This window comes from Cetorhinus maximus, chromosome 23, assembly GCF_964194155.1.
Source record: "Cetorhinus maximus chromosome 23, sCetMax3.hap1.1, whole genome shotgun sequence".
Taxonomy (NCBI): domain Eukaryota; kingdom Metazoa; phylum Chordata; class Chondrichthyes; order Lamniformes; family Cetorhinidae; genus Cetorhinus; species Cetorhinus maximus.
In genome coordinates, this window is record NC_135901.1 from 37658426 (window position 1) to 37680253 (window position 21828).

At 44.8% G+C, this 21828-nt stretch overlaps 2 protein-coding genes across 2 annotated transcripts in view; one reads left to right on the forward strand and one right to left on the reverse strand.

The window, feature by feature from the left end:
* LOC144697489 (uncharacterized) overlaps positions 1 to 21828 on the reverse strand; it is a 61234-nt gene that overhangs the window by 7277 nt on the left and 32129 nt on the right. The window lies entirely within an intron of this gene.
* Positions 11243 to 21226, forward strand: LOC144697534 (uncharacterized). Its single transcript, XM_078569573.1, has 2 exons — positions 11243 to 11337; positions 20174 to 21226. The coding sequence occupies exon 2, from the start codon at positions 20285 to 20287 to the stop codon at positions 20813 to 20815; it is 531 nt and encodes a 176-aa protein (XP_078425699.1). The 5' UTR covers positions 11243 to 11337; positions 20174 to 20284; the 3' UTR covers positions 20816 to 21226.

The window sequence follows — 21828 nt, forward strand, 5'->3', positions numbered from 1 at the left end:
GAAAGTTTTCATTTCAGGTCTGTAACCTTTCATGAGAACTGCACTGCATCTGAAATGTTAATTATGCCTCTCAATCCAAAGATGCTGCCAGATGTGGTCAGGGAACTCAAGATGAAAAAGAAAATCCCATTTGAGGAATGGAATCCGAGGAAAATGAAGGGTGAACTGTCCGACTGACCAGAGACAGTCAAGGCACCTTTCCCTTCTTTAAGATGCTGGAACATTGACTCTGATGTTATCTGTGAAATTAACTGATCTGAGGCATTGAAAGGATTCTCGTTACTGCACATCAGGAATTCAAAACTAATATCAGCTTCGGGACGATCAGAATACTTGGTAACAGACATGACAGCGAAAGGCTCGAAGGGAGACAGGCACCGTTGAAGGAGAGCTGGTTCCCGGTGACATGGATGTGTCTGCATTGGGTGAAATCAGACTGTTTCCATGTATCCACAATGAATGTCCCAAAGATTATTTTGGAAGAGTAAATCTAACAGAACGATTGACATTTGGGTAGTGTCAGTTTGAAGATTTGGCTTACTCACACCCTGGTTGGGATACCTTACAGTTGGAACTTGTCTCACTTTATGTGGAACAATTGGTCAGCACATTTGCCTGTTGACTGAAAGGTTGATGGTTCGAAACCGTGTAGAGATGCACTTTTCACTGCCACCATCCACCCCACCCCCTCCCCCCACCCCCAACCCCCCAATCAGCATTCATTGTCACACAGTTCTGTTGTCAATGGGTATTTGAGATACAAGAAAATATCCCCAAAATGTTGTCAGCTCTGCAGTTATCCAGTGAATTCCCACTTGAACACTTTTTAAAAATTAACTTTTCTGTCAAATATAATGTGAATAGATTTGGAATTACTATGCCCCGTCATCTAACCCATTAGAAATCCATGAAATTATTAGATTTAAACAAGCCCATCAATTATTCTCTCTTCCTCAGCTCCACGGTGAGTGAGACAGGGAAAAGCAGAAAATCAGCAATATTCCGGCCCTGTACTCTCCACTCACCCGCTGCCAGCAGAAAGCAGCGACTGCAGCTTCAATCAGCGGGTTACTACCCATCCCTGGGACACAAGACACTCCAACCCGGACCAAACGTCCCAATACACCGAGCACAGGCTCAGGAAAACACAGGTAGATTATATCCCGGTCACTAAACCTCCGAGCAGCATTTACAGAATACCCAAGTGAGAGAGTCACAAATGAAGAAACACCAACTTTCTAAATCCTTTCACTGTAAAATTCCCCCATTTTATTGAAAATCTGACTATTGTGAATCTGAAAATGAGCACCATGGGATTTGTGTTACCGAGTGACTTGTTTTCCATTGTTTGTCCATCAGGTTTGCAATTCAAATTGTGTTGGATGTTGAAGCGAATCTGATATCAAAATGATGTCACAAAGCAGGTAAATATCAAACCCAGGAAAAATTCCTGAGGAAAATGGATCAAAATGCTTGGAAGGAGGTGTAGCTAAGAAGCAGAAGCTGTGAATGATGTTATTGACGATTGAGTGGAAAGCATTGGGTCCTTGGGCTTCTGGTGGTCAATTCCTTTCCCTCCCATTGCAGTCAGACAGTTATCTCACCTTGGTAAGAGATATGGGTATTGCATTTCTAAATTCGAAATACCTGACCTGCTTAGTTGGTAGAGCATGTGTCCCTTATTCTTTTTGAGCCCCATGTTGGGCGCTATTGTTTTTAAACTTTGTTGCTTTCATGGTGATCCCCAGCTCTCCATTCCTCCGGCAGTGTCACTGCTCAAACTGAGTCTTTCTCCAGCCCACTTGGTTAATCTCACAGAGATTCAGACAATGCGGGGAGGCCACTCCCTGACCGCCCGCCACAGGGTCAGGAACTGGGCGAGTGGCTTTAGGGTCTGAATAAGATCCAACAGGGAGTCCCCTCCTGTGTCCTGCTGGACGGCAGCTGGGGTCAGTCTGAGGACCTGAATAAGAGTCACAGGAGCTGGAGAACTGAACTCAGACAGAGCACAGGGAGGGAGAAAACTGGGAGTGGAGGAAGGAAATGGTGGAGATGGTGCGATGGGTTTGGATTTCAGCAGAGTGAAGATGGAGAGCGTGTCGGGTGGAGATTCGCAGCTTTGGGGGAACAATTGAGGAAAAAAATGTTCCACAGCAATGAGAATTGTCTGTTCTGAATTTCTATCCTGTACTGACAGTGAATAATTCTGTAAACTCCATTTGCAGGATATTGGAGGGAGAGGATTTGCAGAGAGGAGACTCCAAACAAGAACCTTGGCCCGAATTTACAGCAGGGTTCTCAAACAGAGGGCTGTGATTCTCGGTGAGGTCGAGAGCTTAGTGATATTGTCACTAGGTTTGTATTTTGGAAACTCAGGGTAATGTTTTCGGGACCTGAGTTCGAATCCCATCATTGCAGATGGTGAAATTTAAATTCAATAAAAATCTGGAATTAAATATCTGATGTAACCGTTGTTTATTGTAATTTTAAAAAACCATCTGGTTCACTTATGCCCTTTAGGGAAGGAAATCTGCCATTCTGGGCAATAAATGCTGGCCCAGCCAGTGACACCCACATCCCATGAATGAGTAATATTAAAAAGGCAGTTAGGCACCGGAACTGAAGCACTTCCAACAGTCTGACATTTAAAAGGTCTCTCCCCTGTGTGAACCCGCTAGTGTTTCAGCAGGTTGGATAAATGAGAGAAACCCTTTCCACACTCGGAGCAGGTGAATGGTCTCTCCAAAGTGTGAATGCGCCAATGAGTTTCCAAATCGGGCTGGTAACAGGACCCCTCCCCCCATTTCCATGGATTCTCTCAATTATCTCTGCATTTATGTTTTGATAGGCCAGATGATTGGCTGAAGCCTCGTCCACAGGCAGAACACGTGTATGGTTTCTCCCCACTGTGAATGGTGCTTTTTCCTTCCATATTCAAAATCCCATGATATTCCGGTTACGACATATTGGCCGACTCCATCAAATCCTGATGTGATGTTTGGCTTCAGTTTCCCTCCGCTTCTGATACCCTGTGAAATTGATTGACAACAGACAAAAGAGAGTGAGAGAGAACGCACAAAAACACAAAGGCAGGTTGTGCGATTGCCCTGAATGAATCTGGTAATTTGTGGGGCTGGCACTAGGAAAAAATGACCATGAAAACTGCTGAATTTTCATAAAAACCCAACAGGTTCACTGATGTCCTTCAGGGAAGGGAACCAGTCACCCGGTCTGGGCCCACACAAGACTCTGGTCTATGTGGGAGGAGAGAAAGATGGGGCATGGGAAACGGACTATGTAAATCTGCAACACAACCAGAATGTTGACAGAATCAACCCAACTCACAACCCACAGCACCCAGAATACAAGGGCAGCTGATGCATGGGAAAACCATCATCTCCAGGACACACATCAGCGAGTTCACACTGGGGAGAGGCCACTCACCTGCTCCGTGTGTGAGAAGGGATTTAACTGATCATCCAACTGCTGAGAAACCAGCGAGTTCACGAGTGACAGCAGGGGTTGGATTCTGCTGTTATTGCTGCCGTTAATCACATTCAGGGCTGAACCATGTTCATTCTGACAATTGGGGTTTGTTTCTGCTGATGTTAATAATCCATGTAACTCGGATAGAACTTAATGTTCTGATAATTCACTTGTTTTACTTTGTAACCTTTATTCTTCAAATTAAGTATCTTTCTTCTGGCTGTTCTCAAGGTTTTGAAAAATGAAACCAAACAGTGATTTATTTGTACTTCTTGCAGTTTAGTTACTGTATTCACTGCTCACGATGCGATCTGCTCTACATTGGGAAGACTAAACACAGATTGGGTGATCACTTTGTGGAACAACCTCCGTTCAGGCTGTGAGCTTGATCCTGAGCTTCCGGTCACTTGTCATTTTAATTCTCCGCCCCACTCCCACTCTGACCTCTCTGTCTTTGGCCTCTTGCACTGTTCCAATGAAGCTCAATGGGAGCTTGAGGAACAGCAGCTCATCTTTCAATTCGGCACTTTACACCCTTCCAAACTCAACTTCGAGTTCAGCAGTTTCTGCACCAACAGAGAGTTGTCAGGATCTGGAACACCCTACCTGGAAAGGTGCTGGAACCTGATTCTATCAGGAATTTTAGAAGGGAGTTGACAAGAATTTGAGATTGAGGAACTTACAGGGTAACAAACAGGAAGAGGGTGTGTGGGACTAAATACGACTGCTCTTTCAAAGAGACAGCACAAGCACAAAGGGTTGAATGGCCTCCTTGTGTGCTGTAAGTTTCTATGATTCGAGGAGTTGGCCATTTAGCCCCTCGAGCCTGTCCTACCATTAGCTGATGGTATAAGGATTAGATTGAAGGTTATGGACAATATAGACAGGACAAATGCAGGAAGAACTTTTTACACAGTGAGTCGTAATAACCCAGAACTCACTGCCTAGGAGGCAAATGGAAGCAGACATGAGCAGTGATTTGAAATGGAGATTGAATGTCGAGGGAAATAAACTTGCAGGGCCTTGGGGATACAGGAGGGGAATGGGACAGACTGGATTGCTCTAGAGAGCTTGCAGAACTCAATAAGCTGAATGGCTTCTTTCTGTGCTCTAATTACTCGGACTCATTTGTTTACTGTCTCCTCATAATTTAAATTTTGGAGTGCAGGTATCATTCAGGTAAATCTGCACTGCACTCCCACTAAGTCCAATACAGTCTATCCTTCCTAAGGTGTGCTGCCCAGAATTGAACACAGTATTCCTGTTCTGATCAAAGGTCATGTTGAACTGAAACGCTAACTCTGTTTCTCGCCACAGATGCTGCCTGACCTGCTGAGCATTTCCAGCATTTTTTTATTTTTATTGCAGTAGCTCAGGTGCGGTCTAACCTGGATTTTGAATATCTCGGTGCTTTTTCAGTCACATCGATACCTGAAACTTTTTCTGACAAACAGAACAGACAAACCTTTTTCCTTCCACAGTCAAAGTCCAGTAAGATTCAGGTTCTGATGAATCCAGTTACTCCGTCAGATGTTAATGTGAAGTTTGGATGGAATTTCCCGCCTGCAAATCCTTCCCATTGAAAATCCTGTAAAAGGATTATTTTAAAAATCCATCCCTGTCAGTCCAGGATAGAAATTGAGAGACAAACATTTCTCTGGGTTTGAGTTAGTGTGTGTAAATCCTCCCCTTCTAAGCCCCTGTAAAAGGAGTTTCCAAACACTCGGTGTAAACTGGGCTCCGGGAGTTTCTAATCCGGGTGTGGAGTCCTACACCGGGTGTTTGTGAACCCTCCCAGTCCACCCTCCGGCTCCATTCCTCTCCTGCACTCGTCCCCTTCTCATCGCCAGGACCTTCAGCTGCATCGCCTTCATCCCGGTCCTGCACCGGCAATGCGCATCCTTCACTCTCAGCCGGCTCCGCCCCCTCATTCACTCCGATTGGTTGGAGGACCAGCGGCTCCCCCTCGGTCATGCCGGCGCACCATCCTCTTCCTATTGGTCGGAGCTGCCGTCAATCATTCTGAGATGGAGCATGCGCAGTCCGTTGGAACAGACGGTAAGTGAGCTCGAGCGAGCGGAATTATAATGCGGGTTTTAGAAAGATCGAGTGCGAATTCAGAGCCGAAAGTAAAACCGTGAACATGGAGAGGGCCAACGGGTAGGTTGGGAGGCTTCATAAACTCACGGTGTCGGCCCCAAACCCTCAATAAGGAGCCATCGTTTCCGCGTTTAGATGGACGAAGGCTGAGGCCTATTTTCCGGAAATAGGCCCCAGCTAACGGCCGCCATCTTTCTAGGGGGCAATGAGCATCTGTGAGCTTGTGCGGCCGCCATCTTTGTGAAGGGCAAGGTGCAACAGGGCGCATGCGTGGCCGCCACCTTCAAAGCGGCTGCTATCACGGATGAATGACCTGCAGGAGGGACAGTAAATCAGAGATAGAGTTTGGTGTGAAATCAATGGGTTGTTGTAAAACAGGAGATCAGGGTAACAGTCAGAAACAACAACAACTTCTATTAACATCATAAATCATCCCAGTGAGTTTCACAGGGAAATTATAAAACAAAGTGTGACACCCAGAGGCATAAGGAGATATTAGAGCAGGTGACCAGAAGCTTGGGGAAAGAGTTTGAAGCAGTGTTAAATAGTCACTTGTTTCAACAGAATTTGATTATTACTGAAAAAAGAGACAAGCTGTAGAAACTTTTCGACTTGCGCTCATCAGGACAGACACAAGAATATCAAATTTCAAAGGGAACAACAATTTATACTGCATGAGAAAAGGGATTGGTTGGCCAGTCAGCTTTGATTGGTCATTGCCATGGAGAATGCACCATGGAGCTATTGTCCCCCATGATTTTGTTTAATTCAATACAAGGTGTGATGTCTTTTTCTTGTTCATGGGATGTGCCCATTATTGCCCATCTCAAATTACCCTTGTTCAAAGGGCATTTAAGAGCCAACCACATTGCTGTGAGTCTGGAGTCACATGTAGACCAAACAGACAAGGACGGCAGATTTCTTTCCTGAAAGGACATTAGTGAACCAGATGGGTTTTTACGACAATTGGCAATGGCTTCATGGTCATCACCGCCATCTGCCATGGTGCGATTCGAATCTGGGTTTCCAGAGCATTACCCTGGGTCTCTGGAATACTCGCCTAGTGAAAATACCACTATGCCACCCCCTCCCCTTAAAGTATCCTCAAGCCAGGTAGTAGTCAAGTCTACAATCTTCGGATCCATAGGCAGACGCATTATCCACTGGCCCTGGTCATGTTCCTTCTGCCTGGAAGGGACAGTTCACTCTGCATGAGTATATGTAGTTTCTAGCAAGTGTAAATGAGTCACATTACGAGACTGACCGATAATCTTTGAAATTTGATGTTCTTGCGTTTGTCCTGATGAGGACAAGATAAAAAGCTGTGACAGAATGTCTCTTTTTTTTAGCAATATTCAAGTGTCTTAAAGGAGGAAGGTGTAGCAGACAGAGGGAGAGATTTTGAAAGTTTGGGGATGAGGGTACTGAAGGCATGGTCACTAATGGTGGAGTGATTAAAATAGAAAATTCGAGCAGTGCAGATATCTTAGAGGGTTGTGGGGCTGGAGGATATTGCAGAGATAGGGAAAGATGTTGTCCACATAGACTACATCAACTCCACTACCCTTATTTGGGATTTAAAAACAAGGATGAGAATTTTAAAAACAAGTTGTTTTTTGACCGGGAGCCAAGGCAGGTGAGGAAGCAGAGGGATGTTAGGGGAACGGGACTCGCTGCGAGTGAAGACACAGACAGCAAACGTTTGGATGGCTTCAGGTTTACAGAGGGAAGAATGTGGGAGATCCGCGCAGTGTAGCTCCCACATTCTCCCCTCTGTAAACCTGAAGCCATCCAAACACCACATGGACTGCAGCGGTTCAAGAAGGCAGCTCACCACCGCCTTGTCAAGGGCAACTCAGGATGGGCAATAAATGCTGACCCAGCCAGCGAAGCCCACATCCCCGGAATGAATGAAAAAAAGTGTGTTGGAATAGTCGTTCGCGTCTGGTGGTAGCAACAGCAGGGATGAGGGTTTCAGCGGCAGATGCACTAAGACAGGGTGAGGTCGGGTGATGTTACAGAGGTGGGAACAGGTGATCTTAGTGGTGGCACAGATTTGAGGTCAGAAGCTTACCTTGAGATGAAATGTAACACCGAAGTTGTGAAGAGACTGGCTTAATCCAAGACTCTTCCCAGGGAGAGGGATGGAGTTGGTATGTAGGGAAATGGAGATTGGAGCAGGGACCAGAAAAGTCATAGATGGTCCTTTAGTTATACAGCACAGAAACAGGCCCTTCGGCCCATCATGTCTGTGCCTGCCACCAAGCACCTATCTATTCTAATCCCATTTTCCAGCACATGGCCCATAGTCCTGTGTGCTCTGGCGTTTCCAATATTCATCTAAATACTTCTTAAATGTTGTGAGGCCTCCTGCCTCTACCACTCCCTCAGGCAGCTTGTTCCAGATTCCAGCCACCCTCTGGGTGAAATAATCCCTCCTCAAATCTCTTCTAAACCTCCTGCCCCTTACCTTAAATCTATGCCCCCTGGTTATTGACACCTCCACTAAGGGGAAAACTTTCTTCCTATCTATGCCCCCCCTCATAACTTTGTTTACCTCAATCAGGTCCCCCCTCAGCCTTCTCTGCTCTAAGGAAAACAACCCTAGCCTATCCAGTCTCTCTTCATAGCTGAAACGCTCCAGCCCAGGCAACATCCTGGTGAATCTCCTCTGCACCCTCTCCAGTGCAATCACATCCTTCCTATAGTGTGGCAACCAGAACTGCACACAGTACTCCAGCTATGGTCTAACTAGCGTTTTATACAGCTCCAACATAACCTCCCTGCTCTTATACTCTATGCCTTGGCTAATAAAGGCAAGTATCCCATATGCCTTCTTAACCACCTCGTCTATCTGTGCTGCTAATCAGAGGTCTATGGACATGTACACCAAGGTCCCTCTGATCCTCTGTACTTCCTAGGGTCCTACAATTCATTGTGTATTCCCTTGCTGTTCCAAAAATGCATCACCTCACACTTTTCAGGAATAAATTCCGTTTGCCACCTCTCTGCCCATCTTATCAGCCCATCTATATCATCCTGTAATCTAAGGCTTTCCTCCTCACCATTTACAACATGACCAATTTGCGTGTCATTTGCGAACTCCTATGCTCACGTCTAAACCATTAATGTACACTAGAAACAGCAAGGGTCCCAGCACCAATCCCTGCAGCATACTACATATCACAGGCTTCAAATCGCAAAAACAACCTTCGACCATCACCCTCTGCCTCCTGACACTGAGCCAATTTTGGATCCAAATTGCCCTAGATCCCATGGGTTCTTACCTTCTTGACCATTTTCCCATGTGGGACCTTGTCAAAAGCCTAACTGAAGTTCATGTAGACTACATCAACTGCACTACCCTCATCGACACAACTAGACACCTCGAAAAATTCAATCAAATTTATTGGACATGATCTCCCCCTGACAAAGTCATGCTGACTATCCCTGATTAATCGCTGCCTCTCCAAGTGGAGATTAATCCTGTCCCTCAGAATTTTTTCCAATTAAAAGTGTCTTCAGTCTTCTCAGTGTTTAATTGGAGTTAATTAGTCATCAGGAAGAGAAGCAGGAACCAGAATGGGCCATGAGACTGATCCCAGGTTTCACTCAGTTAGCGAGGGAGAGAAGGAAGGAAGGAAACCCTGGGAGGTTTGGAGAAACCACCTTCACGATCACTCATTAAATCACCACACAGTAAGTTTTGGACACAAGGTTAACGTTTGCTATTCTGTCTGGTCGGTCAGGGGGTTTCAGATTAATGTTTTGTCATGAGTAATGACTGAAGTGAATGATCAAACATATTGTTATCACCAGTTGTAGGAATTTGTTAAAAAGATACAGAAAGAATTGTCCAAATCTCTGTTTGGATTTCAGCACAGGGAGGAGGAAGAGTGTGTGGGACGGGGATTTGTAGCTTTGGGGAAACAAGAGAGGAAGAAATGTTCCATGAATTGTCTGTTCTGAATTTCTATCCTGTTCTTACAGTGATGACTTTTGTAAACTCCTTTTGCAGAGAATTAGAAGGGGAGAATTTGCAGACGGGAAACTCAAACCAAATATCAGTTCAAGATCTGATAAAGTCACTTGATTCATCAGGACCTGAAAATCATCGTCTTTGACTGTGGAAGGAGAAATGTTTGTCAGTTCTGTCTGTGGGAAAAGATTTCAAACATCAGTGTGACTGGAAAAGCACCGAGACACACACACACCCGAGTGAGAGTGTTCCAGTGAACTGACTGTGGAAAGAGCTTTAAACAGTTACACAGCCTGAAAAAAAATCACACCATTCACAGCGGGGAGAAACTGTACACGTGTTCTCTGTGTGTGGACGAGTCTTCAATTGATCGCCCAACCTGGAGAGACACAGGGACACCAACACCATGGAGAAACCGTGGAAATGTGGGGACTGTGGGAAGGGATTCAATTGTCCTTCCCATCTGGAAACGCAGTCACACTGGGGAGAGGCCGTTCTCCTGCCCCGAGTGTGGGAAGGGTTTCACTCAGTCATCTCAACTTCTAGCACACCAGCAGTTACACACTGGAGAGAAACCGCTCACCTGTTCCGAGTGTGGGAAGCGATTCACACAGTTAACCAGCCTACTGAGACACCAGCTAGTTCACACGGGAAAGAGACCGTTCACCTGCCCTGTATGTGGGAAAGGATTCACTGGGTCCTCTGACCTGCTGAAGCACCAGTGAGTTCACACTGAGGAGAGGCCGTTCAGCTGTACTTCCTGTGGAGAGAGATTCAGGTCTTCATCCAACCTCAATGCACACCAGTGAATTCACACTGGGGAGAGGCCATTCAGTTACCCTGAGTGTGGGAAGAAATTCACTCAGTCATCCGCACTGTGGACACACCAGCGGGTTGACTCTGGAGAGAGGCAGTTCACCTGCACGGTATGTGGGAAGGGATTCACTGGGTCCTCTGACCTGCAGCAGCACCAGCAAACTCACACTGAGCAGAGGCCGTTCAGTTGTAACTTCTGTGGAAAGAGATTTGGGTATTTTTGCAACTTGTTGAGACACCAGCGACTTCACACGGGAGAGAAGCCGTTCACCTGCTCCATTTGTTGGAAGGGATTCACTCAGTTTTCCAACCTGGTGACTCACCAGCGAGTTTACACTGGAGAGAGGCCGTTCACCTGCTCCGAGTGTGGGAAGGGATTCACTCAGACATCCCAGCTGCTGAAACACAAGCGAGTTCACAAGTGACTGCAGGAGTTGGATTCTGCTGTCGTTGCTGCTGTTAATCACATCCAGGACTGAACAGTGTTCATTTTGACAGTTGGGGTTTGTTTCTGCTGATGTTGATAATCGCTGTTACTGGGCTGGAGTTTAATATTATGGATCTATAGCTGATTGTGTTCTCGGGCTGCAGTGTCCCTTTAAGAACCGCTGTCTCTGATCTTTCCCCACAATTCAGGAACTCGGATCAGAAATTACTTTACAACAAGATTCTGAACTTTTACTTCAATCCTAAATTGATCTTTGGTACGAACTCTACAATTCAGTGTCTGAGAGGTTCCACTGATTAACATCTCCAATTAGAAAGTGCTGACTAATCCTTGCTGACAATTCTTACTGACTTGTACATTACTCACAGTGACACCTCCATTATCCACCAGAAAGAAGGGGAATGGGAATTGGTGGAGAATCGAGAGTTCCCAAATGTTACCCCTCCCGCCTGATACAGAAATCCCCTCGGCACAGGAATGAAGACAAGTTCAATCCAAGTAACGGACTGTAAGAAATCACTGTCTAATAACCTTATAAGATCTTCAGAAATTTATGGAATATTACAGAAATAGCTCACTCTCTGTCTTATGAAGAAAGCTTCCATAGCTTGCTAGCTGACAAACACAGGACAGGCCTGTTATCTCTGCCAAGGACATGTCTCTCACACAGACCCTGAAACAAGACATTTCTCTTGCAATGGAGGCTAACATACCCTTTGCCTTCCTAATTGCTTGCTGCCCTTGCCTATTTACTTTCATTGACTGGTGTACAAGGACACCCAGATCCCTTTGTACATCCACATTTCCTAATATATCACCATTTAAATAATACTCTGCCTTTCTGTTTTTTCACACCAAAGCGTATAACTTCACCTTTATCCACGTTACACTGCATCTGCCATGTGTTTGCCCACACACACAACTTGTCTAAATTGCCCTGAAGCCTCCTTGCATCCTCTTCACAGCTCCGCCCAGTTTTGTGTCATCAGCAAACTTAGAAATATTGCATTTGGTTCCCTCATCCAAGTCATTTATATATATCATGAATAGCTGGGGCACAAGCACTGATCCCTGCAGTACATCACTGCCTGCCACCTGGAAAAAGACCCATTTATTCCCACTCTCTGTTTCCGGTCTGTCAACCAATTCTCAATCCATGCCAGTATATTACCCCCAATCCCATGTACTTTAATTTTGCCCAACAGAATCTCTTAAGTGGTATCTCATCAAAAGCCTTTTTGAAATCCAAATACACCACATCCACTGGTTCTCCTGTATCTATTCAACTAGTTACATCCTCAAAAAACTCCAGTAGATCAGTTAAGCATGATTTCCCTTTCATAAACCCATGCTGACTTTGTCTAATCTCGTTAATGCTTTCCAAGTGTTCTGTTACCACACCTTTAACAATAGACTCTAGCATTTTCCCCACTACTAATGTTAGGCTAACTGTCTGTGATTCTCTGTTTTTTCTCTCCCTCTTTTTTAAATAGTGGGGTTACATTTGCCACCCTCCAATCTGTATGAACTGCTCCAGAGTCAAAAGAATTTTGGAATATGACCACCAATGCATCCAATATTTCCAGGGCCACTTCCTTTAGTGCTCTTGGATGTAGATTATCGGGCCCTGGGGAATTTTCAGCCTTTAACCCCATTAATTTCTCTTGCACCTTGTTTTTTAACTAATACTGATTTTCTTCAATTCCTCCCTCTCACTAGACTCTTGGTTCCCTAACATTTCTGGGAAATTATTTGTGCTTTCTTTGGTGAAGACAGAACAAAAAAATGTGTTCAATTCTTCTGCCATTTCTTTGTTCCCCATTATACTTTCCCCAGTTTCTGACTATAAGGGACCTACATTTGTCTTTGCTAATCGTTTTCTCTTTATATTTTTACAGGTGCTTTTGCAGTCAGTTTTTTTATGTTACTTGCAAATTTACTATCATACTCCATTTTCCTCTTCTCAACCAATCTTTTTGTCCACTTTTGCTGAATTCTGAACTGCTCCCAATCCTCAGACTTGCTGCTTATTCTGGAAATCTTATATGTCTCGTCTTTGGGTCTAATACGATCCATAATTTCTTTTTTAAGCCATGGTTGAGCCACCTTTCCTTTTTTTATTTTTGCGCCAGACAGGAATGAATAATTGTTCTAATTCATGCATACGTTACTTAAATATTAGCCATTGCTTATCCACTGCCAACCCTTTTAGTAAGGTTCCCCAATCCATCAATGCCAACTCACACCTCATACCTTGAAGTTCCCTTTGTTTAGATTCAGGACCCTAGTTTTGGATTCAACTTCTTCACCCTTGATCCTAATGAACAATTCTATCATTTTATGGTCGTTCTTCCCCAAGGGACCCCGAACAACAAGATTGTTAATTAATCCATTCTCATTGCACAATACCCAATCTAGGATAGCCTGCTCGTTCATTGGTTCCTCAATGTATTGGTCTAAAAACCATCTTGCACACACTCCAGGAAATCGTCCTCCACAGTATTATAGCTAGTTTGGTTTGTCAAATCTATATGTCGATTAAAGTCACCCATGATTACAGTTGTACCCTGATTACATGCGTCTCTAATTTCCTGCTTAATGCCTTCCCTTACATCTCCATTACTGTTTGGGGGCCTATAGACAACCCCCACCAACGTTGTCTGCCCCTTCGTGTTTCCTGTCTCCACTCAAACAGATTCCACATCGTGATTTTCCGTGCCAATATCCTTCCTCACTATTGCATTGATTTCCTCCTTTACTAACAATGCTACCCCACCTCCTTTTCGATTTTTCTGTCCTCCCTAAATGTTGAATACCCTGGATGTTCAGTTCCCATCCTTGGTCACCTTGCAGCCATGTCTCCATAATTGCAACTATATTATAACCGTTTATACCCATTTGCGCTGTTAATTCATCTACCTTATTGCGAATGCTCCGAGCATTAAGATACAATGCCTTTGGACTTGTCTTTTTAACCTTGTTAGTCATCTTCGCTTTATTTTGTACTCTGATCCCATTTGTTTTTCGCCCTTGTTTTTTTGTGCTTCCACTTTTGCTCCTTACTTTCCTGTCTTTTGTTTCTATCCTTGTTTCCCCCTCCTCTGTCTCCCTGCTCAGGTTCCCATCCCCCTGCCATTCTAGTTTAAACCCTCCTCGACCGCACTAGCAAATACCCCCCTGAGGACATTGGTCCCGGTCCTGCCCAGATGCCACCTGTCCTGTTGTACTGGCCACACCTTCCCCAGAACCTGTCCCAATGTCCCAGGAACCTGAATCGCTCCCCCAAACCATTTCTTCAGCCATGTATTCATCTGATAGATTCTGTTATTTCTACTCTCACTAGTACCTTTGAGGTCTGACTTTTTAATTTACGTCCTGACTCCCTGTATTCAGCTTGTAGGACCTCATCGCTTTTTTTTACCTATGTCGTTGGGACCAATTATGTGCCACTTCAATTGACTGTTCACCCTCCCCCTTCAGAATGTGCTGCAGCCTCTCTGAGACATCCTTGACCCTGGCACCAGGGAGGCAACATACCATCCTGGAGTCTCTTTTCCAGCTGCAGAAACGCCTGTCTGTTCTCCTTACTATTGAATCCTTTATCTCTATAGCCCTGCCACTCTTCTTCCTCCCCTCTTGTGCAGCAGCACCACCCGTGATGCCATGGACTTGGCTGCTGCTTCTTTCCCCTGAAAAGTTGTCTCCCCCAACAGTATCTAAAATGTTATATCTGTTAGAAAGGAGGGCAGCCACAGGGGACTCCTGTACTACCTGCATTCCTCTACTCTGCCTGGTGCCCTCCCTGCCTGTTCAGTCTTTACCAGTGGTGTGACCACCTCACTTCAACGTGCTGTCCACAATAATCTCAGCTCCAGCTCCGAAATGTGGTTAGCCAGTAGCTGCAGCTGAACACACCTCCTGCACACATGGCCACCAGGAACACTGGAAGTGTCCATTACTTTCCACATAGTACAGGAGGAGCATATCACAGGTGCGAGCTCTGCTGCCATGATTTCCCTTTAGATTAAGCTTGTTAGTTACTCCCTTTAAAGAACACTAACTACGCTAGGGGCCTTATTCTACTGCAAACACTCCCACTCCAGTCCAAAGTCCTCACCTTATTTTGTTTAAACTAATGCACTGCAGCAGTTTAATTAGTAGAAAAAGTAGAATAACTCACCTGACCCTACTTAACAATCAGCTGTGTCCCCTGCATCGTGTCACTTTTTGAATCGTGACCACCTTGCGCCACTTTCAGCCCTGAGTCTCCCCGGAACTCTCACTCTGTCCTCACACAGCTTTCAGCCCTGAGTCTCCCCGGAACTCTCACTCTGTCCTCACACAGCTTTCAGCCCTGAGCTCAGCTCCCGCTCTTTCTAAATCTCCATTCTGACTCTCAGTCCCGCGCTTTTTAAATTTCCGCTCTCTCAACTCCCGCTCTTTTTAAATCTCCGCTCTCTCAACTCCCGCTCTTTTTAAATCTTCGCTCTCTCAACTCCCGCTCTTTTTAAATCTCCGCTCTGACTCTCAGCTCCCGCTCTTTTTATATCTCCGCTCTGACTCTCAGCTCCCGCTCTTTTTAAATCTCCGCTTTGACTCTCAGCTCCCGCTCTTTTTAAATCTCCGCTTTGACTCTCAGCTCCCGCTCTTTTTAAATCTCCGCTCTGACTCTCAGCTGCCGCTCTTTTTAAATCTCTGCTCTCTCAGCTCCCGCTCTTTTTAAAATCTCCGCTCTCTCAGCTCCCGCTCTTTTTAAATCTCTGCTCTCTCAGCTCCCACTCTTTTTAAATCTCTGCTCTTTCAGCTCCCGCTCTTTTTAAATCTCCGCTCTCTCAGCTCCCGCTCTTTTTAAATCTCCGCTCTCTCAGTCCTGCGCTTTTTAAATCTCCGCTCTCTCAGCTCCCGCTCTTTTTAAATCTTCGCTCTGACTCTCAGCTCCCGCTCTTTTTAAATCTCCGCTTTGACTCTCAGCTCCCTCTCTTTTTAAATCTCAGCTTTGACTCTCAGTCCCGCTCTTTTTAAATCTCCGCTCTGACTCTCAGTCCCACACTTTTTAAATCTCCGCTTTGACTCTCAGATCCCACTTTTTTAAAACCTTCCCAAGGCCACCGCTCTTCTTGCTCTGCCTCCCAGTCTCGCTCTGGAGTGATCACTCTGAAGTAATCCACATTGGCTTCTGCCCAACACCCACACTCTAGCTCACAACAGTTAACCGTTCAGAGGAAACTGCAGCCACCAGCTACAGAGACCAGCACTCACGCTGTGTCATCACAGAATTTTAACAGCACAGAAGGAGGCCATTTGGCCCATCGTGTCTGCACCGGCTCTCCAAATGAACATTCTGACCTAGTGCCATTGCTCTGCCTTTTCCCCGTACCACTGCACATTGTTTCTATTCAGATAGTCACCTAATGCCCTCTTGAATGCCTTGATTGAACCTGCCTCCACCACACTACCAGGGAGTGTATTCCAGATGCGAACCACTCGTTTTGTGAAAAAGTTTTTTCTCGCTTCACATTTGTTTCTGTTGCAAATCACTTTACATCTGTCCTCTCGTTCTTGATTCTTATAAGAGCAGGAATGGCTTTTCCCTATCTACTCTGTCCAGTCCCCTCATAATTTTGAACATCTCTATCAAATCTCCTCTTCGCCGCCTTCTCTCCAAGGAGAACAGTCCCAACCTCTCCAATCTATCCTCATTGCTGAAGTTTCTAGTCCCTGGAACCACTCTTGTTAACCTCTTCTGCACTCTCTCCAATATGTCCACATCCTTTCTGTAATGTGATGCCCAGAACTGTACACAATATTCCAGCTGAGGTCTAATGAGTGACTTATATAAATTAAATATAACCTCCTTTCTCTTGTACTCTATGCCCCTATTAATAAAGCCCAGGATGCTATATGCTTTATTAACAATTCTCACCACCTTCAATGATCCAGGCACGTATACACCCAGGCCTTTCTGCTCCTGCACCCCCTTTAAAATTTCACCCCTAATTTTATATTATCTGTCCATTTTCTTCCTACCAAAATGCATCACCTCACACTTCTCTGCATTGAACTTCTTCTGTCACCTATTTGCCCACTCCACCAACTTGTTTATGTCCTTTTGAAGTTCTACACTGTCCTCCTTTGCAGTTTACAACACTTCCAAGCTTTGTACCATCCGCAAACTTTGAAATTGTACCCTGTACACCAAGATCTAGATCATTAATATATATCAGGAAAAGCAAGGTCCCAATACTGGCCCCTGGGGAACTCCACTACAAACCTTCCTCCAGCCTGAAAAATATCCATTGACCATTACTCTCTACTTCCTATTTTACAGCCAATTTTGTATCCATGTTGCCAATGTCTCTTTTATTCCTTGAGCAATAACTTTTCTCACAAGTCTGTTGTGTGGCACTGTATCAATGCCTTTTGAAAGTCCATGTACATCACATCAACAGCATTATCCTCATTGACCTTTTCTGTTACCTCTTCAAAAAACTCCAGCAAGTTGGTTAAACACGATTTCCCCTTTAGAAATCCATGCTGGATCTTCCTTATCAACCCATATTTTACCATGTGAGTACTAATTCTATCCTGAATAATTGTTTCTAGAATCTTGCCCACCATTGAAGTTAAACTAAGATAAAAAACAAAAAACTGTGGATGCTGGAAATCTGAAACAAAAACAGAAAATGCTGGAAAAAGTCAGCAGGTCTGACAGCATCTGTGGAGAGAGAAACAGTGTTGGTGTTTCATGTCCGTATGACTCTCCTTCAGAACTGAAGTTAAACTAACTGGTCTGTAATTGCTGGGCTTATCCTCACAACCTTTTTTGAACAAGGACATAATGTTTGCAATTCTCCAGTCCTCTGGCACCTCCCCTGAGTCTCGAGAAGACTGAAAAAATTATGGCCAGTCCCCCTGCAAGTTCTACTCTCTCTTCCTTCAATAACTTTGGATGCATCTCATCCAGTCCCGGTGCCTTGTCAACTTTAAGTACCGACAGTCTATTCAACACTTCCTCCTTATCAATTTTGAACCCTCCTAGTGGCAGAGTTTCATCATCTGTCATTTTGGCCTGGGTAGCATCTACCTCCTTGGTAAAGACGGATGCAATGTGTTCATTTAATACCTCAGCAATGGCCCCTTCGTCCATGTGTAAATTCCCTTATAGGTGCCTAATCGGCCCTGCTCCTCCCTTTACTGCCCTTTTTCTATTTATATGCCTATAGAAGACTTTGGGAATCCCAAATTGATGTTGGCTGCCAGTATTTTCTCATAATTCCCCTTTGTTTCTCTAATATGCTTTTTCACCTCCCCCCTGAACCTTCTTTATTCCTCTTGGTTGTATTTTCTACCTGACACCTTTCATAAACACACATCTTCATTTTAATTGCAATGAGCAACGGGGCGCATGCGTGGCCGCCATCTTTATAAGGGGCAATGTTTTTGGAATATTTGTGGGAGTGTGTTAGGATAGTTAAGTCTGGAGGTAACAAAGGAATGGATGAGAGTTTCAGGAGCAGATGAGCTGAGACTGGGCTAGAGTCGGGCGATGTTACTGAGGTGGAAATAGGCGGTCTTGGTGATGATGTGGATATGTGGTTGGAAGCTCATCTTGGGGTGAAATATTTTGCCATGGTTGTGAACAGTCTGGTTCAGCCTCAGACCGTTGTCAGGGAGAGGGATGGAGTAGGTATCTAGGGAGTTGAGGTTGTAGCGGAGGCTGAAGACAATGGCTTCAATCTTCCCAATATTAAAATGGAGGAAATTTCTGTTCACCCAGTACTGGTTGTCAGACAAGTCAGGATGGTGTGTGACTTGGAGATGAACTTGGAGATGATGGTGTTCACATACACCTGCTACCCTGGTCCTTCTGGGTGGTGGAGGTTGAGGGTTTGGGAGATTCTGTCAACACTCTGGTTGCGTTGCAGATATATGAAATCTTGCTCCTTCACCCCTGCTCTCTCTCTCTCTCTCTCTCCCTCACTCACTTTTTCTCTCTCTCTCTCTCACTATCTTTCTCCTGCCATGGAACCCAGAATTTTGTGTAGGCGCAGACCGAGTGGCAGGGTCCCTTGTGATGTTTTACAATCCATGCTCCTTATTCTTGGGGATAACAGAATCAGTTGTATCTCTCAATAAATTTTCTTCAACTTTGGCAAGAGGGAGCTTGACTCAAAGACACATCATTGGTTCCAATGAATCCAACTTGCCATCAGCCAAAGGAAGAAAACCAGTCAAGACTATCCTCCTGATAGTCTAAGTTTCAATAACATATTAACTCAATTGTAATCTTCCTGAATGTTATAAGGGTCTGGGTTCAACTCCTCAGTAAATATTCCCCGACCTTCAAGAGAATAGGAGTTGGGTTCACTGAGTGATGCAGAAGACGAGGTGAGGCAGCTTAAGTTTTAAGAATATTTTTTAAGAATCTGTCACAATAAGAAAGCATGTGATCTGGTGATTATGCAAAGACTGTAATTTGCAAAGCTAAGTAAATCCCAAAAAGAAAAGCTAACTAGTTCCGATCTCAATAAGAGAGTCCAAAATGTAATCTTTACTTGTTACAGATATAAGAATTCTAAGAGTAAATAAGGATATCCATCAAATATGAAAGTAATATTTCCTTCATCCCCAGTATGTGAGATCCGCTATGTTCAGGACAATTCTGAAGTCAATCTTGGAGAATCTGATGACTCCCCCTAACAAATCTGAAGATTCAAGTTTGAGTTGAGATATTTATAATGAATCTTGGGGTTGTATAGTTAATAGTAGCGTGGAAGATGTCCATTTGATCACTAACAGACCATCCCTAATTAGTATCCTATATTTGGTGAAAGGTCCACCTATTATAATGAGAGTGCCTGTTCAATTTCTAGGAAATGTTATCTTGAATTTATTCCTGAGAACTGAACTTCCCGTAACAGTCTTGTTGGTCAATGTTGCTGAGTCAAGGTATTGTGTCCAGTGGGATAATAAAACTTGGGGCTGAGTATTTCATTGCTCTGTTTTTTGGTTTTAATTATCAGAGCCAGTATTGTAGCTTGTGTGTCAGTATCATAGCAAGAACCATGGAATCCCATTTTTTAAGTGTGTGAATTTCTTATCAGTAAACTCACCTTTGTTGTGAGGGGAGTTAACCTCGCTGCTTTTGCGAGCTTGTTTTGACCTCTGTTAAAATATGTTTTACTGTGAATTTACCCAGAGGAGCTTTTAATCAAATGTTCCTGTATTAATTCCATGTTATTTGACCATTATTCCCTCACATCTCTCCCTGGTGGGCATTCGTGAACCAGTTGGGTTTTTACATCAGTCCAGCAGCTTTCATGGTCACTTTTTGAAATTCACAGGGTATTAGAAGGGGAGGATTGGCAGTTGGGAAACTGAAACCAAACATCACACCAGGAGCTGACAGAGTCGCACAATGTATATCGGAGCCCGAATGTCATCGGATTTTGAACATGGAAAGACAGAGCACCATTCACAGTGGGGAGAAACCGTACACGTGTTCTGTGTGTGGACGAGGCTTCAGCCGATCATCTGGCCTGTCAAAACACAAGCACAGTTACACCGGGGAGAAACCATGGAAATGTGGAGACTGTGGGAAGGGATTCCATTACCCATGTGAGCGGGAAGCTCATCAGCACAGTCACACTGGGGAGGGGCCATTCACCTGCTCCGAGTGTGGGAAGGGATTCACTGATTCAACCCACCTGCAGACACACCAGCGAGTTCACACCGATGAGAGACTTTTTAAATGCCCAGACTGTGGTAAGTGCTTTAAAAGTTCCGGGAACCTGATGTCCCATCAACGTGTTCACACTGACAAGAGACCATTCAGGTGCTCTCATTGTGGGACTGGGTTCAGTTGGTCATCTCACCTCACTGAACACCAGCGCAGTCACAGTGGAGAGAGACTATTCACCTGTACGGAGTGTGGGAAGGGATTCACTCAGTCATCATACCTGTTGACACACCAGCGAGTTCACTGACAAGAGACCTTATAAATGCCCAGACTGTGGGAAATGCTTTAAAAGTTCTGGGAACCTGATGCGTCATCAACGTGTTCACACTGACGAGAGACTATTCAGGTGCTCTCACTGTGGGACTGGGTTCAAGACTTCATCTGAACTCACTGTACACCGAGTGTGGACAGGGATTCACTCAGTCATCGATCCTGGTGACACACCAGCGGGTTCACACTGGGAAAAGGCTATTCACTTGCTCTGAGTGTGGGAAGGGATTCACTCAGTCATGTGCCCTGCTGAGACACCAGCAAATTCACAAGGAATTACAGTGGTTGGATTTTGCTGTTCATTAGGGTCTGTTTCTGCTGAGTTAATAAACTCCAGCCCAGTTATAGGGGTAAATATTCTGGATAAACAAATCATCTTTCTGTTCAACACACAGTGTGTCGAGTCTTTTTAATATCTCAAAGACAAGTTAGTTCCTTTTGAAGAGCTCTCTCCCCTGTCTCCTCCATCCTCACCTCCAACAACAAGTGTGAGGAGCTCATGGAGCTTCTTTGTCACTAAGATTGAGACAATCTGATCAGCTGCCTCTGCTGCTTCCCTCCCTCCCACTAGCCCAACGGGCCAAACTGTCTCTAAAGTTCCCCCTGAGCTGGTCACCCAACTTCCCCATGTTCGCTGACATTGTTAACGGTTCTTTCTCTCCAGGTAGTGTCTGTCTCTCCTTAAAATCTGCCATCATCAGCCCCTCCTCAAAAACAAACCTTTGACCCCCACCGTTCTTGCAAACTACTGCCCCATCTCCAAACTCCGGCTCCTCTCCAGATTGAATATGCTGTCACATCCAAAATACTGAGATTCTCAGTGTGAACAGGGTGGGATGTGTTTGGAGACAGGATGTCCCAGTTCTCCAGTTTGGGTTGTTTTCGTTGGAGCAGAGTAGACTGAGGGGCGACCTGATCGAGGTGTACAAGATTATGAGGGGCGTGGATAGGGAGCAACTGTTCCCCTTAGTCATAAGGGGACATAAGTTC